Source organism: Zonotrichia leucophrys, chromosome 11 (assembly GCF_028769735.1).
Source record: "Zonotrichia leucophrys gambelii isolate GWCS_2022_RI chromosome 11, RI_Zleu_2.0, whole genome shotgun sequence".
NCBI lineage: Eukaryota > Metazoa > Chordata > Aves > Passeriformes > Passerellidae > Zonotrichia > Zonotrichia leucophrys.
In genome coordinates, this window is record NC_088181.1 from 8,699,458 (window position 1) to 8,720,526 (window position 21,069).

The 21,069-nt window shown below is 46.4% G+C and overlaps 1 protein-coding gene across 1 annotated transcript in view; it reads left to right on the forward strand.

The window, feature by feature from the left end:
- The first annotated feature begins 7,863 nt into the window (after window positions 1–7,863).
- Window positions 7,864–21,069, forward strand: part of PHAF1 (phagosome assembly factor 1) — a 34,879-nt gene continuing 21,673 nt past the window's right edge. The window contains exons 1-4 of the mRNA XM_064723207.1: window positions 7,864–7,900; window positions 8,240–8,366; window positions 12,933–13,015; window positions 16,764–16,847. Of these exons, the coding sequence (XP_064579277.1) occupies window positions 8,303–8,366; window positions 12,933–13,015; window positions 16,764–16,847 (231 nt within the window). The 5' untranslated portion in view covers window positions 7,864–7,900; window positions 8,240–8,302. The remainder of the gene's footprint in view (window positions 7,901–8,239; window positions 8,367–12,932; window positions 13,016–16,763; window positions 16,848–21,069) is intronic.

The window sequence follows — 21,069 nt, forward strand, 5'->3', positions numbered from 1 at the left end:
TTAACTGTTTCTCAGAATTCTTAACCAATTCTCAACCAATAATTTGGGTTGAAAGGGAGCTCATCTAGTTCCAACCTCCCACTAGACCATGTTGCTCAGAACCCTGTCCAATTTGGCTTTGAACAGTTCCAGGGATGGGGCATCCACAGCTGCTCTGGCAGCCTGTGCCAGGGCCTCACCACCCTCACAGGGAAAAATTTCTTCCTGATACTTGATTTAAACCTCTCCTCTGTCAGTTTAAAGGCATTTCCCCTTGTGCTGCCTGCCCATACCCTTGTCAAAAGTCTCTCTCCAGCCTCTTTGCTTACTGGCATGTCTCTGAGGTCACCCAGAGCCTCCTCCAGGCTGAACTCCTGTCTACAGAGGAGAGGTGCTCCAGCCCTCAGAGCTTCTTTGTGGTCTCCTCTGGGCTTGCTCCAGCAGCTCCATGTCCTTTTGTTAAGGACCCCAGGGCTGGATGCAGCATTGTGGATGGGGTTCTCTGTGTTTAGTCTGTTTACTGAAGTCCTCAAAATGTGGATAAGCAGGTTTCCTAGTTTCTCTGGAGCTGTCCTGGGCTCATGCTCCCCTTTCTGAAAGCAGAAAACTGAGAAAATGAACTGTGAGTGAAAACAGCAGCTTTTCTGTTCCTGCAGACCTCTGCTGGTTTGTCTAATAACCAGCCTTGTTCAGGTGAGGGCTGGGAAGTTGGATGAAGATGTGGTTTGAGAGAGCTCCACAACTGCATGGCCTGGGATGACCTTGGCAGGACTTCTATATATTTTTTTTTGTTTGCTGTTAGTTCAAGACTCCAGTCTGTCATAGATGTATTAAAGAATCCATCCTGTCTGCACAGAACTAGGACCAGTTTCTGTGAAGTTGCATTATTTTGTTACTACATTTCCAATGCAAATAAGAGAATGACAGAAATGGCTTCAAGGATGGGAATTGCAGTGAGAACTTAGAGCAGAGTGAACATTTGCATGGGCAACATTTCTCATAGCTCATTTGCCTGACATCCTGTCTTCACACTGCCACCAAATGTAAATCCCAGGCCATGCATATTCATCAACTGCTGCAGCTCAGAGCTGCTCAGGGTTTAAGTAACTATTAAATAGGTTTCTCAATTACAGGTTGAGATAAGTGAATTTTCAGAATTGCCTTGGGCTCATTTCTTAAAGCTCAGGAATGAGAGAGGGGGAAGTAGCACAGAAGAGCTGAGTGCTGCCTCCCTGTGCTGTCACCTGGCACAGTGGATAGCTGCGGAAAGCAGTGGGAAACCAGAACACTTCTTGCTCAGTTTTGTGCCTCTCCCTGGGCCTGGTCCACAGTTTACCACAGCTGGGGAGACTTCTGCCAAGTCTTTGTTACTTCCCACAACTCTTCTAAGATGTAACTGCTTTCTACCCTGTTGACCTGATGAGGTCTTGGAGGACCCCAGAATGGATTTTCCTGGGTCTCCACTTTCTTGTGTTCCACAGGCTGTGATTCTCTGCTTTTCATGGGAACTGGTGGCTCCGCCACCTTTCCCTCTTTGCAATCTTCTTTCTTTCCTGGAGCAGGTCATGAGTTTAACTTGAAAAGAGACAGACCTTCTAGGAATGGAGCACAATTTACACCTGAAAGCTCTGGCTTTTCCAGCTGTTATCCACTGGCTTGCTGGGAGAGCCTGTCCCTCTGAGCCTTTCCCACCTGCATGTCCAACCCTTTCAGCTTTTGTTATTCATACCTCACAGAACCCCAGCACAGTCTAGGCATAGAGAAACAGCAGTGTAAGGAACCAAAGCTCTTTGTCTGTGGGATGCACTTGTCCCTGATCACTTCCCATGTGACTGCTGCTGAAGCAGATGACTGGGGTAGTTCTGCTGCCCTTGCCGGATTTTGGAAGAATTTCAGGGCTTTGGTCCCTCACAGCAGCGGTGCACAGGGGGAGTGACATCCTGACGAAACCCCAGGAGCTCTGAGCTTGGAGGAGAGCAGAGAGGTTGGTGGGGAGAATGTGGGTTTGCTGCTGGGTTGCAAACACAGCTGGGGGGTGACAACTCTTACCAGAAGACAATTCTTAATAAAGAGGCAGCTTTACCCAGAAACACCAGACTTGCCGTCACCTCATGGCCAGGAAGGCTGCTGAGTATCTCACTTCCCAGAATGATGTGCCACCTGCCCAGAGGAAGCACCAGGTTCCCTCCCACCGCCACAAGAACAGCCTGTCCTTCACTCCAGCCCCTGCACGGGGCAGCACCCCAGTGAGACACCTGCTCTGGGGGTGAGATACTGCAACACCTTCCAGCACCATCCAACTCCTCACTGACCTGCCCCAGCTGCCCCAGCGAACCTGAGGGTGGCCACCAGCCTGCAGACACCTGTAGCATGTCCATGGAGCCAGGAGCCTGTGCCCACCATGGGCAGCCTGTCCATGGAGCCAGGAGCCTGTGCCCACAGCTGCTGTGGCCCAGGAGGATGAGGATGGCTGGGGATGCTCAGACCTGCATGAGAGCCAGCTCCAGCTCACATGATCATACAATGCAAGAAATCTTAGCATTTAGTCCATCCCCTGGATGGACAGGAAGGATTCCAGGTCATTTGCTCTGGCTGTGTTTGAGGTCTGGGGCCAGGGCAAGGAAGGAAGGCAGGGCCAGGCAGAGCTGCAAGCACAGCCTGTGTCTGAGCTGCCCGGTGATTTCCTCCTGCTCAGGTCAGAGCTGCAAGCACAGCCTGTCCCTGTCCCTGAGCTGCCCGGTGATTTCCTCCTGCTCAGGTCAGAGCTGCAAGCACAGCCTGTCCCTGTCCCTGTCCCTGTCCCTGAGCTGCCCAGTGATTTCCTCCTGCTCAGGTCAGAGCTGCTGCTGAGGAACCCCCAGACATTTCCCTGGCAGCGACAGCCCCGGCCCAGAGCCCCTTGGCGGGTGCTCCCACACAGATGAGAGGACAGATCCTCTTTTTGGTTCTGCTTTCAGTTCTGCTCTGCAGAGCACATCTGGCGTGTGACTGCCGGGACCTGGGGCCGGTGGTCCTGGCGGCTGCGTGACTTTCTGAAACCACCAGCCCCAACACGGAGCCTCAGCACTGGCTCCTGCAAACCCTCTGCACATCCTGACCTCTGCCTCAGGGGCAGGATGTGCCACAGGACCACGGGCACTGCCTTGGGAGGAGGCTCAGGGAGCATCTCTGCTGCTGGCTCTGCCCACCACAGCCCGTGAGTAACACCCGAGTCACACCCTTGCTGTTTGTTCACCAGAAGTCAGGGACAAAATGGGCACAGATCTTCAGGGGCTCTGAGAGGGCCCTGCAGCTTTGACTCATCTCCTTTTAAATGATGAAACCTCAAGTACCAGGGCTGGAGCAGGCTGGTGTAGGGGGCTGACCCCTCTCTCTTTCTCATACCATGCCCCATGGCCCTTCCTCATCATCAGCTGTGACAATCAAACATCCCTTTTGGAAATATACCTGGAGGTGAAACTGAGCCCAGGTGAAAGCCCTGCCACATGTCCAGCACCCCGGAATCCATAAACCATTGCAATAAGTGGTTTGGGAATTCTGTAGAATCCCCAGATCCATCTTTTACCTTTTTTTTTTTTTTCCCATAAAACCTATGCTTTAATTTTATTTTTTTTTCAGAATCCCTGTGCTTTTCCCCAGGGTAAATTTCCCCACCAGTTTTCAACGCACGATTAAAACCCCAAGTGCTGGGCTGGGCAACACCCGAAGGCAGGATGCAGCAGCTGAAGGCAGGATGCTGCGGCCAGAGGCTCCTGGAAGGACTGACGGTCCCTCACAGCAGCTGCTGAGGCCGCTGGCTCCGTGCCGGCCCCCCGGGCAGGAGCTGTGCCCATCCCCGGTGCCCACCCCGGTGCCCACCCTGGTGCCCATCTCCTGTGCCCATCCCCGGTGCCCATTCCCGGTGCCCATTCCCGGTGCCCATTCCCTGTGCCCATCCCCGGTGCTCATCCCCGGTGCCCATTCCCGGTGCCCATTCCCTATGCCCATCCCGGTGCCCATCCCGGTGCCCCGGTCCCGCCGCCCTCCGGCTCCTGCCCGCGCCTGGCGGAGAGAGAAACCAGCGCATCTGTTTCTAATGAAGCCGAAGCCAGTTTAGATCCAGCCCCGCACGAATCCGAGCTTTTGAAATAGATCTGGAGTTCTGTGAAATGCACATGTAGCGCTGCCCTGGGGGGATGCAGGGGAGCCGCTGCCTGTGCTGAGCAGCCCCTCCCGAGGCCAGCCTGAGCTGCCGCTGCCTTTCCTTCTCGGGAATGCTCCCTGTCCGTCCATCTCAGCCCCTGCCCTGTGAAATGCTCTGTGTGGTGGGGCAGGGGCTGTCCCTCTGCCTGGTCGATGTTTAAGGTGTTTTATCTCCTCAGCACCCTCGGGTGAGCGCTGGCACCTCCCGTTCCTGCCCATCTCCAGACACCAAGCACGGTGCAGAAGCTCTCCATCCGGTGAGATGGTGAGAAGCGGTGCAGAATTTCCATCCAAATCTGGGATGTGAGGAGTGATGCTGGCGATCACCGTGGTGCTGGCTGAGCACAAGCTGCGCCTTGCCACGCTCCACACAGCCCGTGCCGGGCACACATCACCTCCCTACCCCTGGCCAAGCACGGAATCGCCTCCAAAATATTTATTGTGACTGTGCTGCACGGTCCAGCACGCAGCAGGGAGGAGGATGCTGGCCTGGAGCAGCCGGGGAAGGCTCCGGACAGGGCTCAGGACAGGCTGGAGGCTCCGTGGGCCCGGTGGAAAAGGCACCTTGTGCCCCTCAGCCCTGCACGGCAGCTCTTTACAGCACCAAAATTTCTGGTTTCTAGCGCTGATCCTGCTCATCCCGCCCGTGTCAGCCTCCGGAGGGTGCCAGGGGCACTGAAAACCACCCGGGCACGGCAGGGCAGGGCAGGCTCAGCCCAGACGAGCAGGGGAAAAGCTCTGAGCAAGGGAAGGACAGAGCCGGGGGTCTCCTTGGGAAGGTTCGGGTTCGGTGCTGCAGCAGCCCCTGCCTGCCCAGTAACCCCAGCCTGGCACTGCCCAGCTCGGAACCCTTGGCTGTGGGATAAATCCCCCTGAGGAGGTGGGATAGTCCCCCCCTGACGAGTGCAATGTTCCCTCTGGAGCTGCCAGCCCCGTCTGGATCCATTCCCGAGTGCCAACCCAGGGCGGGGCAGCTGGAAAAGCACTTCCAATAAATCAGAGCAACTTCAGAGCTTTATAGTGAATATCTTTCGTCCAGCTGAATCAGCGCTGCCAAGGCTGGGGTGTGCTTCCAGCCGTTTTTCCGGCCGCCACGGGCAGGTTTCCCTGCAGGAATGTGTGCTGCTCTGGGATCCATCGGGAGAGGGCAGCTCGCCTCCGCCTGAGAGCAGCGCTTGTCCCTCCTGGTGCCTTCTGCAATTTTCTGCTGTTTTTTAACCGGCTGGGTTGAGAAGCCCAGCTCTCCTCACCCAACATCTCCCTGCAGACGTGTAGAATTTAGGAAAAAAAGAACCCTCAAGTTTACAAAATTCTGAAAAATTTAAGAAAAAGCAGTAAAAATCCGATTTTTACCGATTTAGGGATTCATTAATCCCCTATAGCTGCTGATCTCACCCCGAGGCTTTGGTAGAAGCATCTCTGATGGATGCACCCACTGCCATTCACTCAGTCAGAAATGTCAACAACAGAGACAGGCTTTAAAAATTGATTTTGGTTTTCAGAAAGCTGTGCATTGCTTCCTGAGCCCTGGGGCTGAATTTCCTAAGAAGTGCTCCATGATCTGGAGAGTAAAAAGGGTAATTTTACCCTTTTAAAATGTAAGTTTTTCCTGTCATGAGCAGTTGCCAAAATGATGGTGCTTTGCCCAATCTGCCCCAAGTGGCAGACCTGGCAGTGCCCAGCCCTTCTCCACTTAGCCTGGGGTTTGGGTTGGTGAGTGAAAATGGGTGTTAGTGGAGAGGCACAGTCAGAAATAATTCCTTTTTTTCTGCCATTGTATTTGGCCTTTACTCTCCTTGGTGTATTGGGCTTGTACTTGTGATACTCTCCTACAAAGGAGGCTGAACCTTTGTGAGTGAAAGGCCAGAGTGCTGCATCCCCCAGTGTGTAGCACTGGGCATTCAAACACAGGAATGAGGTGGAGAAGGGTTTCTGCAAAGCCCAGCTGCTCTGCAGCCTCCTGCTTTCCACCAGCACCTCAGCCTGAGGGCTGCACTGCCATGGACCTGCTCAAAAGCAGGTGCTGTGTTTGTATTCTTCACATGAATGAGGCATGCAAAGCTTCTAGCTGCATATTTATTCTCCCAAGTACCTTCCTTATGGGTGTCACAATATGAAGTTACATATAAAAACACACAAATATTGTATATATACAAATATACATATATTTCATACATCTACAGTGAGCTGGAGAGAGGCAAGTGGCTCATAAGGATTAGCTCTGCTCCCAGGAGAGGAAAGGCTAATTTCTGATGTTGAGCCAATGAAGATGTGTCAGAGGGCTGGAGTGAAGGGGAAACATTGGCAGCACCTCTCTGCTTTTCAGCATATTAAGATGTCACCATGCTTGGATTAAAAAAAAAAAAAAAGAAAAAGCAAGCAAGGCATGAATAATAAATAGAGCAACATGCAGCTGACTTCAAGGGAAAACTAATTTCCCTGGGGCTTGCTCCACTCCATATACATTAAAATCTCACCTGCTTTGACAGCTCTGTGACCTGAAGAGAGATGCTGAGAAATTGGTGTTCAGAGCAGAGCTGGCCAGGGTCCTGCTCCCAAACACGTCTGGGATTTCTTTTCAATGCTTTGAGCCCCCTTGCCAGCCATGGCTTGCTCTGCCTGTGGAAGGAGCCACAGTGCAAACCTAGCTGAAATAGCTGAAATTATGTTTGACTATTTATTATTTTTCAATATGCAACCCTCAAATTTCTGTGTTGGGCAGGCTGAAGGGTATCCTGCTTTCCTGATGTTTTCTGTCCTGCTGTGGGACAGTCCATGTGATGGATCTGCTCTGCTGCAGACCTTGCTGGGACATGGTGGGCACAGGGATGGGGTGTGGGGTCAGGCTAGGATTGCTACTATCTTCAAATAAATATGGAAAAAATGCATCTCCCACCAGTCTCTGCTTTCCCCTGGAGCCTCAGCCTGCCAGCAGCAGGAGTTACAGCTGCTTCCACACCCTCTGCACCCTCTTGAGTTTCCATCACTGGTGCTGCCCTACTCCAGAAGAGCTGTCACTGTGTGAGCATGGCACGGGTCCATATTCTTGGTTTTTCTCTTTGAGTTCTTTGCTTATTTGGGCAATGCTTGACCTGGTGCCTTTTATCTTGGATCCAGTTTCCACCACAGAAGCGAGGGCTGGTCTGATGTGGGCTGTCCCAGGTGGTGGCACATCCTGGCAGACAGGGAGGGTTCCGTTTCCTCCTCGTTCTGGGGGGGAGCTTTGGGTGTAACCAGAGCAGGTTCCTGTGCTGAGCCCCATCCCTAGGGAAATGGGGCCTTTCCTGGGCTCAGCACTCTTGGGTGGCACTATTTGTTTGCTCAGACAGCGCAGCAAAGCCACTGACCTTGTTACTCCTCTCTTCATCCTCACTGAGTCACTCCCGAGCTCATTCCGAACTTTGCTCGTGCCACTGACTAATTTATCCCTAGCATTTCTTTCCTGCACTCTGACCTTTCAACTGGAAGAGCGGGTTGGCCGTGGGCAGTGGTTTGGGTGGGTTATTTTGTTTTTTTATCCCGAGGTTATCCGGGTGTGTCTGGGGCTGTAGGCTGAGCCCCATCTGCCGACAGTGCTGGGGCAGGACTCGAACCCACATCTCCCGCTCTCCAAGCCGACGCCTTCCCCGCTCGCCCACGGTCGAAAGGCGGGGCTCAGCCCGGCCCCGCCCTCTCCCCGCCCCCGCGCGGGCGCGCCTGACGACAGCTGCAAAGCACTTTTTCAGCAGCCGCAAGTGAGGTGAGTCGCGGCCCCGCGGCGCGGGGGGGGTCGGAGCCCCCCCGGCCCCTCAGGCCGGGCCGGGCCCAGCGGCGGCGCCGCGCCCGCTCCCCCGCCCCGCCGGGACCGCGCCGGGGCCGCAACGCCCGCGCTCCGGCACCGGGCGGGGCGGGGGGCGCGGGCGGCGGGGCCGCGGGGCGGGGAGGGGCGGCCGGCGGCGGCGGAGCTGCGCCTCCCGCGGAGCGCTGCCGGCGCTGCCCCGGGGCTGGGGGCGGCCGGTCGGTGCCCTCAGGGGGCGGTGGCGGGGCCGGGCTCGGGCTGCCCGCTGCCCCGGCGCTTCCCTCCCGCGTCCCTCCGCAGGGGTCCGGCGCCGCGCCCCGGTGACCGCCGTGCCAGCCCGCGGCCTCCGCGCTACCGGAGCCAATGCTCGATCTGGAGGTGGTGCCCGAGCGCTCTCTGGGGAACGAGCAATGGGAGTTCACCTTAGGTAAGTGTGCTCTACCCCCGGCCTGCGCTCTGCGGGTCCCGGGGGGCTCTCCCAGCGCTCTCGGGGGGTTGGGGAGAAAAAGGGAGCGAGAGGCACAGCTCGCCTTTAGCTATGGCTAAAAATACTAAAGTACGGGCTGTAAGCATTTCCTTGTTGTTCATAGTTTCACCTTTAGCTTTTGCGTGCCAACTTGTGCTTTGTTTATCTGATTGTGTGCTTTCATCTGCTCGTTTGCTTTCTTTTGTCTTGCCCTGTCAGACTAGTAATTCTTTTAAATAACTCCGAAAAGAGGAAGCATGAATGTGCTGATTGTCACCTGAATATGTGTCAGGTGGTACTTGCTCCAAGTGCTGCGCTTTTCTGTACAAACCCTTCATAAACATGAGTCGAGTTTCACAATTTCTTTGTGTCGCTGTTCGGTTGCGAAATAGTGGAGAAAGTAAACTTTGGAGATATTTTCTCAGGGTTGGATAACAAGTATTTTTCCCCCCAATCACTTGTATTTTTTCATCTTGCTGAGTAGTCCTTCCCTGCCAGTTATTGCTGTAGTTACCGTGATGAGAAAGAACTTTCCCTCAGCTGATGCAGATTTGTGTGGTGCTCAGGCAGGACACTTATATGAGATGATGTGGATTCTCTGGATAACCTGTGTTTTCACGCAGATATTGGTAGTCCTTAAAACTCTCAGAAAGTGCTGTAGATGTCACCTTTGCTGGGTGGCTGTGTGACAGATCAGTGTTGGCCTCTTTCATTTCCGTTTTTCATCACTGCTGCAGCTCTGTGTGTGAAGGTGGTGAGGGTTTGGTGGGTGTAAAGGAGCCCTTTGTGTGTCACCCTCTGTGCCTGCTTGGAGTTTCACTGGGGCTGCTGCTCCTGTCACCTGGCCGCCAGGGCACAGACTGTTCCTAAGGACACTGTTACACAGTTGCCCTGAACTAGGCTGGTCCTGAGGAGTGGTGCTGTGCCTTGGGGTTGTTTATGTGAAACCCATCAAACACAAAGGGCTGTTTGTGCTGCTGTGCCTTCACTCAAGTACAACTTGATGGTACAGACAGGGCTCAGTGGCTTTGGAGGCTAATTATAGCACCTCAGGTCCCACCCTTGGAAATCTGGGGAACTCCTTGTACCCTGAATGTCCTGTGCTCTCAGCTTGTGTCACCTTCTGCCATCCTTTAGTGCCTGTGTTACCTGGGGAAGAGCAACCTCCAGCTGCCTACCCTGTCTTCATAAATAGAGTGCCAGCTCCCCTCCATTCTCCATATCAAAACAAGAAAAGGAAAGAGAAAATGTTCTTCCTTACCCCAAGGAAAGCCTGTCAGTGCAGTCTCATGGTTAAAGTTTTCCAGTGTCTCTGTGTGTGTGCACAAACACACACATGCATAGATGTGAGAGGGGGAAACTCAGCTGTATTTCTTGGAGTAAACACGGCCCCCACGTGATGTGTCTAATATATAATTAGCATGACCTGCTGGTGCAGAGCAGGAGGCTGGCTGGCTCTGAGGATCCTTGCCTGTCCTGCAGCAGCACTGGGGTGTGAGGGTTGTCCCTGCTGACAGAGCTGCTGCAGCTGAGGCAGGGCTGCTGTCACTGGGGCTCTCACTGCCAGCCCTGCTCCACTCGTTGTTTGTTTAGCTCTGCTCTTAGCAGAACTAATGGCAGTATTCCTGAACTGCTGCTGACTCTGGCTTCCAGCTCTGTGCCCACAATGGAGATGACTGAGGGGAAATGCCAGGAAAATTTTGTACATGACTTTTTGGATTCTGTTTCTGGCTCTGGTGTTGACTCACTGTGTGACTGGAGCATGAAAAATTTAACTGAGACTGAGTTTAGGTACCTGTGCCACTGCACCTCTTGGGCTGCATTCCTGCTCTTTTAAAGGAGAACAATTAAATACTTACTCTATAGAGCCTATAGCTATATTATTAGTGTTTCAGATGTATAATTTCTAAGGCTTACTTGCATTTCTCTTGGGCTTTATACTTTTCCTACTGAGTATCATGTATATGTATTTAATGCATTATGATTAATCATCGATTTTCTTATATTTTTCTCCTAATCTTTATTCACTTCTCTATCCCCATTCCTTCAAGCCCCACACTCTTAGCATAGGCTGATGCTTCAGGCCCTGATGTTCCTGACCAGTGTATGTGAGGGAACTGCCTGTATCACTCCAGCATTTGGAAGAGGGAAGGTCTGTGACAGAGGAGCCCCAGCACTGTTCTTTGTGGCCATTACTGCCATGGCTCAGTTTGGTTGGGTGTCTGATGTGCTGGAAACCATGTTTGCTTCCCCATTCCCCTGACTGGTGAGCAAGGGAAAAAGAATTCTTTGTTTTCCTCTTTGACTGCAAAGGCTGACGAATGTTGAGGAAAAAGGGGATGTTGTGTATGAGAAGACTGGAGAAAAATAACCCATTTTTTATTCCTCCTTTGAATTTCTAGAAGCAAATGGAGGCAAAGGGAGGATATTGGCTGTTCAACACATTTTGGGTCCTGTAAACTGTTCCTGGAGAATTTGGGTTGCTCACTGTAGCTCTGCTAAGCAGCTGCATGGCCAAATCTGATTCTCAGTGGCTGAAAACTGAACCAAGGCAGTCCATGTCCATTTGCTTGCAGCCTGAGAAAGCTGTGAGTAAGGGAGTCACATGAGCCATCTGTTTGCACACTTAGCAGCCCAGGATTGCATCAGTTTACGTGAACTTGGTGTTTCTGCACTTCTTGAGCCGGGTGCTTTGTGACTGAATCCCCCCAGGCTGCTGCCACCATTGGCCCCTGGGTCCTGTCAGCCTGTGCCACTGGTTTGTGTTTTAACTGAGCCCATGCTCTTAGCTCTGCAGGGATTTCATGAATACTGACTTAGAACGTGGGTTTTGTACTCTTCAGTCAACCTTACTTTTTTTCTGGATTCACACTTATGCTAGGCTGAGAAATGTGGAACTTCCACAGCAGCATCTTTGATCTTAGCTTCTTGCTGCTATTCATGTTTCTATTCCATTTGAAAATATTATCTAATACATAATAACTGTCAGCTTCAAACTCTGCTGCCTAGACTGCAAGGCAACTGCTGTTTCCTAGATAATAGGAAACAGTACTGCTTTATTGTGTGGCTCTGCATTTTAATTTCATTACTGTTATTAAACTAATAACTCTTTTTTTATTTAATATCATCTACTGATGTATAATTCCTAGCTGCAAACCAAATTGTCTCCAAGATTATGGGCTAAGGTGAAAACCAGTTTGGCAGACAGGTTTGTATGTGGTATTTGCAAATTGAATCACTGTAGTTGTAATCAGTACATCTGTTTTACCAAAACTTGATTTCATCATTTCAGCAAAGCTGCAATATATGGGTATGACAATGAAAATTATATTTTTGGGGTTTTTTTCTGTGTTATGCCATTATTACTTTAAAGCAGTACCCATGGTGAGCTTGGTGTGTATGTTATAAATAGATATATATGAAAAGAGAGTTTTCTCACTTTAATACTGTAGATAATGTTTAAAAGGACATGACATATTGTCTGAGTTTGGTTGGTGTAGCAAGTAACTAAAAGTTTTGAATGTAATAAATGTAGGTTCAGAGGTAAATTATGCCTAATCAGGCCAACTTTCTTAACATTTAAAAATTAGAAATAGAAAAGGACAGGGCAAGGAATGGAAATAAAATGTCAGATAACAAATCTAAATTGACTTGCAGCAGTTAGTAAGAAAATTAAACTTCACAGTTATGAGCTCATAACCTCACTTTATAAATGCCTGCTTTGAACCCAGGAATGTGATCACATTTCATTTGGAAAGGCAACAAAGGTTTTTAGTGTGATAAATGATGAGATGGTGTGGTGCTGTTTTTTCTGCAGAATCAGCTGTTCCATTCTGCTTTCAAAAATATATAATTGTAAAGATAAGATATACACTAAGGAAAGAAAAAGAGCCCTTGGAATTGTATGAGGGGCTGAGTGACTATAAGTGCACTGCCTCAATTGAACCAAATTTTTAGTATGTATATCCTGTCTGTAAAGTGAGAAGATAAAGTTTCTTCCTTGACACAAGCAGACCCATATCAGCAGCTAATGTGGCCTCTGAGGTTTGAGGGGAATCATTGCTCTGAGTTAGTGTTTGTTTGTGCTCCACCAGGGTGGATAAAGTGTAATGGAAGCTGTTTCAGGAGCTGTTGAATGTGTAGGAGTGCCCCAGCCAGCTCTAGTGCAGTTTAATTTAGGCTGTTTTATCAGTTATTGGACTGATGACCCCAAAAGCAGAAAACTTTGTGCACAGGCTGTGGCAAGCTCCTTGCTCTTTCTGCTTGAACTTTGCTGTTTAATTTTGTGTCTAGAGAGCCTTTTTTTCATATATGCCCAACAACTGGTGGATAAACAATGACTTTCTGTTTCCAGACGCCAGCTCTGTGCTGATACCATGAGTCAGGTCAGCTTGTTTGTTGACCACATACCTTTCTTTTGTAACTCAGTGTTTGCTGATGGTGGCTTGGTTACCTCATGTGTAACCTTGCTGTTAAAACCTTTGTTACCTGCTGTCTGCACTGAAGAAAACCTGTTTTTATTTCCAGGAATGCCGTTGGCTCAGGCTGTAGCAATTCTTCAGAAACACTGTCGCATTATCAAAAACGTCCAGGTCCTCTACAGCGAGCAGGTGAGCAGGCATGGGCTGCCCAGGAAGGGCTCCTCATGCTCAATGAAAACATCTTTTGTGCTCTTGTACATTTTGGGAGAGTTGTGGGGCTGCTTGAAATTGAGCTACACCAAATTATTGCCACCATGTGAGAGATGCAGCTTTTATAAGCTCCTTGTCAGATGGAATAATCCTCAGCACAGCAGTACAGTGATTTAATGACTGTCAGTTTTGTACATGCAATGGAGGAGTGGCATTGTTTTCCCTTTAAAAAATGAAATGTTATGTAATTAGCTGGACAATTTAATTCTAGTCTATTTACTTTATCATTGTGAAGTGGTGCTGCAATTTTAACTGAATCACTCATTACTTGCTGCTCTTGTGTTTGGTCCAGTGGTGATGAGCCCCATGAAAAACCTTTTGCACCTTTTCTCTGCATCTGCAAATTTGTCTGCAGAAAGTGGGTGCAGTGATTTAAGCCAGCTATAAATGTTTTAATCATTCTTCATAACTCAGCAGTAAGTTCCTGATATGTTTGACTTCCATCAAGAAGTAAAACCCTTCTGCTAGATCAAGTAAAATGTGTTATTGTGATGGAAGTGTAAGGGGAGATAGGACAAAGGAGTCTCAGATGTCTCAAGGGACTCTCCAGATGTTTTATGTGCAATGCATGTTAATAAGAAGATCATATTCATATGTTGCAAATTACAGCTCTTTGCATCAGGAAAAAGGCAGAGTCTGTACAATGTTAGTTTGTATCCAAACAAGGATTCAGGCCTTGTGCATTTGCAGTGAGTACTGAATGGCCAAGAACAACCTTGACTCTGCTGTTCAGTGCTGGATACATATTTCATGTTACTAAATGAATTTTTTTTTCACTTCATGTGGATTTATGGGTTTTCTGATGACTGAATTGCAAATCTGGCTCATTGTGATTAATGCATGGGAGCATCTGTCTGGCAGTGAGCATGTTTCTTGTGTTTTGTATTCTTTGGAGAGTTTTAATTTTTCTTACCACAGTGCATTTGAATTACTCTAGAGTTGTTTAGATAAATGATGAGATCCCTGTTCCACTCAGATTGTAGAATCACAGAAGGATTAGTGGTTCAGTGCTAGTAAGCAGAGGTGTACCACTCCTTGGTCTTTTGCACCTCTTGGAAAGTTAAAATGTTCTTGACTGTGTGCACTAAACTTCTATTCTGGCTGCAGAGGGCAGGTTTAGTGGTTTGGGGTTTTTTTTAAAGATGTTTTAGCAGCTGCATCATCTGACAAAATAGTCGTTCCCACCTTTCTGGAATTGTTCTGGTGATTATTTTTTTCCCCTGTATATTATTGCAATTCAGTGCCTGCTGGTTTTTTTCACACATCACTCAGGGCCTGCATTTGACTGTCTGGCTCTGTCCTCACCCTTGTGCACAGTGTCATGCATTTCATTAGCAGCTGAGCACAAAGAGCTCAGTTCTTAGAAGATTCAAAGCCTTAAATTAACTTTGCCATGCACAACTTCTATCTCAGAAAAACTACCTGAACAGCCTTCATGTTTTTCCTCTTTGCCTTGTAAAAGAATGCCTTTGAGCACTGTGATCAAATGTTATTTAAAGCTGTTGCATCTCTAAATTTGAATTTCTGATCCTGGAACTCCAGCAGTGAGTATTTCCTTTCAAAGATTTATATGGCAATTAAATACAATTAGATCTGCCCATGGTGCTCTCTTTAACTTGACATAAATGGGATGCCCAAACTGTGCCAAAAAAGCTTTGAGTCCTTTTCTGTGAATAAAAGAATTTTAACTCATTTTTGGTCAGTTTAAGTGGGGTTGCCTAATTGCCTAAAATAATTGCCTTTGTTTTCCTGAGCTTCTTTCTCTGCATTGTGGCTGATGGCATTGTTCAGTGATAAGATTTTCCTGCATCTTTGTGTAGATCAGCAATATAACTGCAGATCTGTGGTGCTTCCTTCAGGAAGATCTTTCCTGTTGCTTCTTGGCATCATCTTTCATACTTGAGGTTCTGTTTTGTGTATTGAAAGTCACATGAACTAAATTTGTGCCCTTGAATCTTTCCATGTATTAGAAAAATATGCCAGCATAGAACAGAAGCTATTTGCTGTACTAATTATCAAGCTTTTCCTCAGATGTTTGGGGTTTTTTTTCCATCCACTCAAAAGTACTTGTAATGCTCTCATTAATTTTGGAATAACCTTATGGAAACTATTTAGAAACCAATAAAATGCAGAGCATATCCCATAGCAGAGCAACTCAGCTGGTGTATTTGAATGCCAGATTACAAGGTTGTTTTGCTCTATCTGTAGCCTTTCTAAATTAGATTTATAAGGGATTAGAAAATGACTGCCATGATCAACATTAGGCCTTTTTATCTCATGCTTACAGTTCTGTGGCAATGCTGCTTCAGTTCTGCACAGAGCCAGAAAGGTTTGTCAGCAGGAGTGAGGTGCCATCAGTTGATGGCATTGTGTGAAATATTGTGGAAGTTTCATTTAGGACAGAGTTGGCACAACAGCTCACTGGTGTTCAGGAAAGATGGACTCAAACTGGACCAGCTTCAGGGAAAGCTGCTGCAGTGACCCAGGGGAAAGGAAATTGCATCACAGGGGATGGAAAGCCCCATGGCTTGTTTTAACTCAGGGATGTGAGGTCTAGGACCTGATTACTTGGCTGTATGGTTTGGGAAGGGCTGGGACATGCACATGGAAATGCTCAGAAGATATCAAGGCTAGAACACAGTGCTGGTGTGAGGAAATTGAAGATGAGAATTGGCCTTTTGGCAGTCAAACCCCAGAGCTCCTCTGAGCAGAGCAAAGTTTATGGTTTATTCATGAAAGGGCTGTATGGTGTGGCTGTCCACTTTAGAAGCCTTTATTTGCCCCAGTTGTCCATCCCCATTCTGTTTTTTAGCTAGCAAACTGCCTGGTGCAGTTCTAGGGCATGAATCTTGCTGCCTGCCTGCCATTCAACCTTTTTTCTCCTCTGAGCCAGCTGTGGGGATAGAGCATTATGAAGCAAATGTGCTTTAGATGGTGCATGATCAAAAAGCTGAACTGGGGCCAAGTGGCTGTGTCTGTGTGCACTGCCCTCAGCTTCCCCAGCAGAGCCCATACAGACACCAGCAAAGCCAGAGGAATGGCTCCTATTGACTCCAGCAGACTGCAAATGAAGCCTTTAGTTGTTATGATTCACAGTAACTAAGGAAACCTAAATTCACAACATGAGAGTCTGAAGCCTTCCTTTTGAGGCCTAAAAAAGACTGTGACAGTTTGATTTTTGAAGTGGCAAGCCATCTCTTTGTCAAGCACATCCCTGGCTCTGATGTGAGACTTGGTGTTTTTGTGCACCAAGAATGCAACAGAGGCTGTCCCTGGATGATGAAATCTCTGATGTTAAACTGGGAATGTTAATTTTCAAGGTGGGGTTTTGTTTGTTTTTCTTTTTTTTAATGGGGTTGAGAGTTATATTGTTTTGAGTTTTTTGGGGTTTTTTTCCCCACTTACAGTAGTGGACAAAGTACTCCTAGGAGTTTTTGCAGGGCACAGATATTATACAGGGACTTCTATTTCTTTTCATAAGGAAATGGAAGGTTTGAGAGATCTGGTCAAATGTATTTTAGTTATGCTTATTCATTGAACAAGTGATTTTTTTCTGAGGTAGTTTTGTTTTTCTAAAGTAACCAATTTATACTTTTACAGTGATGTATATCTTAACAAAGAAGTCTTGAAATTAGAAGCCTAACAGCATTTTTCTTTGCTTTTACAGTCACCTCTTAGCCATGACCTCATCCTTAACCTGACTCAGGATGGAATCAAACTGCTGTTTGATGCTTTCAATCAGAGACTTAAGGTAATGAAACATCACTGCTGCAAGGAGACAATGCACACCAAAACCCCGGGATGTATTGACACTTGACAGAGCATAAGTGGCTCCTGTAGACATTTAATTTGTCTTAAGTAGAGTGCTCTCCTGTGATTATGAACTGCATTTTTTCAGTTTGGGATTTAAATCTTTGTTTCTGGCAGTAAGGCACCTTAGCTGTGCTCTGGGATGTACAAGTGCCACAGAAGTGTGGTGGTGCAGTGTGGCCTCACCCATCTTGTCTCAAGTGGCACAGAAATGCACTAAAGCTAAGCATTGGGTTTGAAATCACATCATCATTAATGCAAACCAGACAGTGTTGTTTCCTGCCCAGGTTGTTCCTTTATCTAGGCTGCCATTTTATTTATGAAGTTAAACTTCCTCCTATTCACAGTTTTCATTTAAGGTAGCTTTGCAGAGTGCTTGTGTGGCTGTGAGTGTGTGATTCCCCCCAGAAAACCACATCCAGGCCTCTGGTGAGCAGCTGGCTCCTGCACTGACTTCAGTTTGTTCTGCATGGGTTTTGATTCTTGCAATTGATGTGTTCAGTTCTGCTTCTGTGCTTTTAGGTGAGCAAGAGTTGATGTGCATCTCTCAAGGATGCTTAGTGTAGTTAAGATGCAAAACAAAAGGCAGGCTGCTCACTGCCTTCCCATGGCATTTCTCCTTGCAAGGTGTCTGTCATGGAAGGGGTTTGTTTATCCATACAAAGTGGGCAACTGTGGGGCTGTAGAGCTGTACCCATGGCTACATGGGTAGAAAATTTTGAAAACCTCTCAACTGAAGCCTTTAAAATATCTGTGTGTAACACCTTAGATATTCACAGTGGTCCCTTCAGCCAGACCAGCTGTGCTGAATAATTGTCACTGGTTCTCACCTGGTGGGTGTAAATGTCTCTGTGACAGAAGTGTTTAGGTGTTGATTTGGCTAATTGGGTGAGAGTGAGCTGCTCTAACTGCTGTGCTGCTTGACACGTGAAAGCAGAAGTGTGGAGTTAAGTGTGATACTAAAAAATTGAATGTTACCTGAAATTACAGTTTAGGTAAGTCTGGAATATTGTGCTCACATCCATACTTGCAGGGTTTGGAACAGTGGGAGGTGGTGCCCTCTGCCCTTTACTCACATCTAAAATAAAACCAGCAGAAAAATACCCCTCTCCAAAGTTCAGCCATTGCTTTATCCTAAAAATTACTGTAGGAGAGAAGCATGTGCTATCAGCTGAAACTCAGGCTCTTTATATATATATATCAAATTGTTGAATAGCAACTCAGATTAGTACTTATTTCTCTAAGAATAGGCTGTAACACCATGGCATGCTTGTATTTTTCTAAAAATTTTTATATTATAAAAATTTTATATTATTATATTATTTATAATATAAATATATTATATTTATATTATAAAATTTTTATATTATAAAAATACGCATTTTGAAGAAAATTTTCAGTTCAAATTGAGCTCAGCTGAGGGACAACTGAGCACTTTTCCCCCCGAATTTCTGTTTGTAATTATAATTGCCTTATGGTAGTTTCTGTTCATGAAATCTTTCTATAATAAAGGTATTCTCTTTTTTAACAAGTTTTTGAATTTACTTATTCAGACTGTGTACGTGGGCTCACAGTTTTTAAGATATCTTGAAAATTCTTTGTCAGCTGTACAGAATCTTTCTAACTGGATGTAATTCTGCAGGAGACTGAATTAAAAGTTGGCATAGTGATTTCAAATACATGGCCTGCTGGTTGGCTTTTTTGGGCAATGTTGCAATCCTGTAGTGTTTTTGAGGTGCTGTAAGTAATGTATACCATGTATCTTCATCTCCAGTTTCTGAGGGTCTGATTTTGTCACACCCAGTGTGCTAAGAACCAAGCAGGAGCTTTTCTTGCCTTTCTGCATTTCTTGCTTTTTTTTCCATGCTTGTCTGTATTTAAAAAGTAGTTTTAAAGAAAAAAATAGAAACCCCATACTCTTCTGGTATGTGTTTCTAGGTTTGCTTTTCCTGTATTATTTTTATTTTTCAAACAATCTCTTCTATTTTGTTGTGGTTCAGTGGTCTAGTGATACTTCTGTTTGTTTGAACTATGAATAGTCAAGCTGTGTAAATGCATACAGGGCTATGAAAACTCATACTTGTAAAAGTGTCCAGAAAGCTTTCTAAAAGAAATTTGGTGGGATCAGTTCAGAAGGGAGCAACAGCACTTGTAAAAAGATACAGTAGGTGTAAAGCAAGTAATGCCTGTTTTTAAGATGGTGTGACTTTGTTTTCAGTGTTGCTCAGCAGCAGCAAAACTGGAAAAATCAGGAGGCCTTTATTCTTTGTGTGTTTTTTTTTTTAGTACACACTTGCTAATAAATTTGACTGTGAAAAAGATTGAAATATAGGCTACTAAGATGGAAAATCTTGGCAATTCCAAGGAAGCTGGTGCAGGAATAAAGTCAGCAATTTTCCTGAGAAGTTTTTCCCTTTTTTCAGGGAGAAGGGGGAAAGACTCAGCCTCAGTAGCCAGAGCATTGCAGGAGATGTTGCTGATGTGAATTGGTGGATCCAGGACCAGGTTCTGAGAGGAATTTTAGCATTAAGGTCTCTCATGTGTCCTCCCTCTGAGGTGGAGACAGAGTTGGCTTTCATAGCATTGGTCTGTTATTGCTGGTAACAGACACCTGAACATTTTTGTGAGTCTTTGTAGTAATTATCAAAACTTTTTATAAAAAAAACTTACTATAAAAAAATTATCCAAAAGTGGGTGTGAGGAAACATCAGCTTTTACTCATTTAAAGCAGCTGTCTTCTGACTTGTAGTAAACCCATCACTGAGCAGTCCTTGGTCTTAGTGAATGTTCTCTGCACACAGAATCACACTGGTCTTTTTGGCAGTATAGCTGCTATAATTTAAAGAATTTTTTTTCAAGTGCTCTGGCCTATTCTTCATTATGAATTTCATGACTTATGAGATCCTTTGCCATTAATTTTTCCTATGTTTTATTCATTTATTCCTCTGCTGTTGGTAAAAAAAAAAATGTTGGTTTGAGTTGATCTTTTTGAGTCTCTTAGCAAACTGGTGCCTGTTGGCTGCTGTCAGGTGTTTCTCCTGGGGGGAACCACATTTGTGTCCCTGCAGTTCTTTGTGCACTGCTCCTGGTGTTCAGCTCATCCTTCTGTCCTGCACTCTGCAGTTTTGGTAGAACTTCAGGAGGGTGCCCAGTGCACACAGCAGTGGCTGCAAAACAAGATCTGGGGTGGGGCTGGTTCTCTCTATTTTCAGAAAAAATTTTGTGGAGGGAAAAGATGTGCAAGAGCACTAAAAAAACCAGTAAAATCAGTCCTAGCTTTTCATAAAAGTAGCCTTTGTTTTTTAATAGGCTTTAACAGTAAAGGAAATCTGGACATGTCAACTGCACTTGAATTAAAATACTAGATAACTAGGTTTTTCCAAGGAGCATAATTCCAAGTGTATTTTATTATGAAGAAGGATGTTTGTTGTCTTGTTGGTTCTGCCAAAATGTTAATTTGTTACTTGCTTTGTGCCCTACTTGTTGCTTATATTTTGAAATGCCATTAAATGTTGATTTATTTTTTTTTCTAAATATATATAGAGGTAGTGGTTTAAACATGGCAAGTTGTTTTATTTAGGGTTATTTGCTGGGCATCTCCCAAAACCAAGACTTCCTTCTCAGCTGGTGATATTTTTAGGCTTTAAAGCCACACTTGGTAGCAAGCTCCCTGGGAAATTCTGCTTTATTCTCTTGCTGAAGAGTGTGTCCTGCCAGAATCTGCCAGTTATTTGTTGGAGGATTATACAAAACAAAAAACAAAAAAACATGTTTTACCTTTGCTTTATGGTGGTTATGAGCTGTGTGTTTTCTTTTCCTGCTGACATAGGAACACATATGCAAGGTGGAAGAAGCTTGTGTTTTTCCATGGCTACTTGCCAAAAATCATCTGCTTAAAGCCCAGTATAGCCTCAAAATCCAGTGGCAGTCATAAAAATCATATGACATCAGTCTCAGATGCATGTTTGCAGTAATTATTCAGAGCAAAGGATCCATATCTTATATTTTCTGCAGAGAGGAAATCTCCTTGGAATATTCAGTGAGGTTTAAAGCATTTTCTGACTATCAGAACAGGATATTACTGCTTGCCCTGATTCCTCATGGACTGTTCTTCTGATTGTCTTCTGTAATGCTTGGTGAGGCTGCAAGATATCTAAAGTATA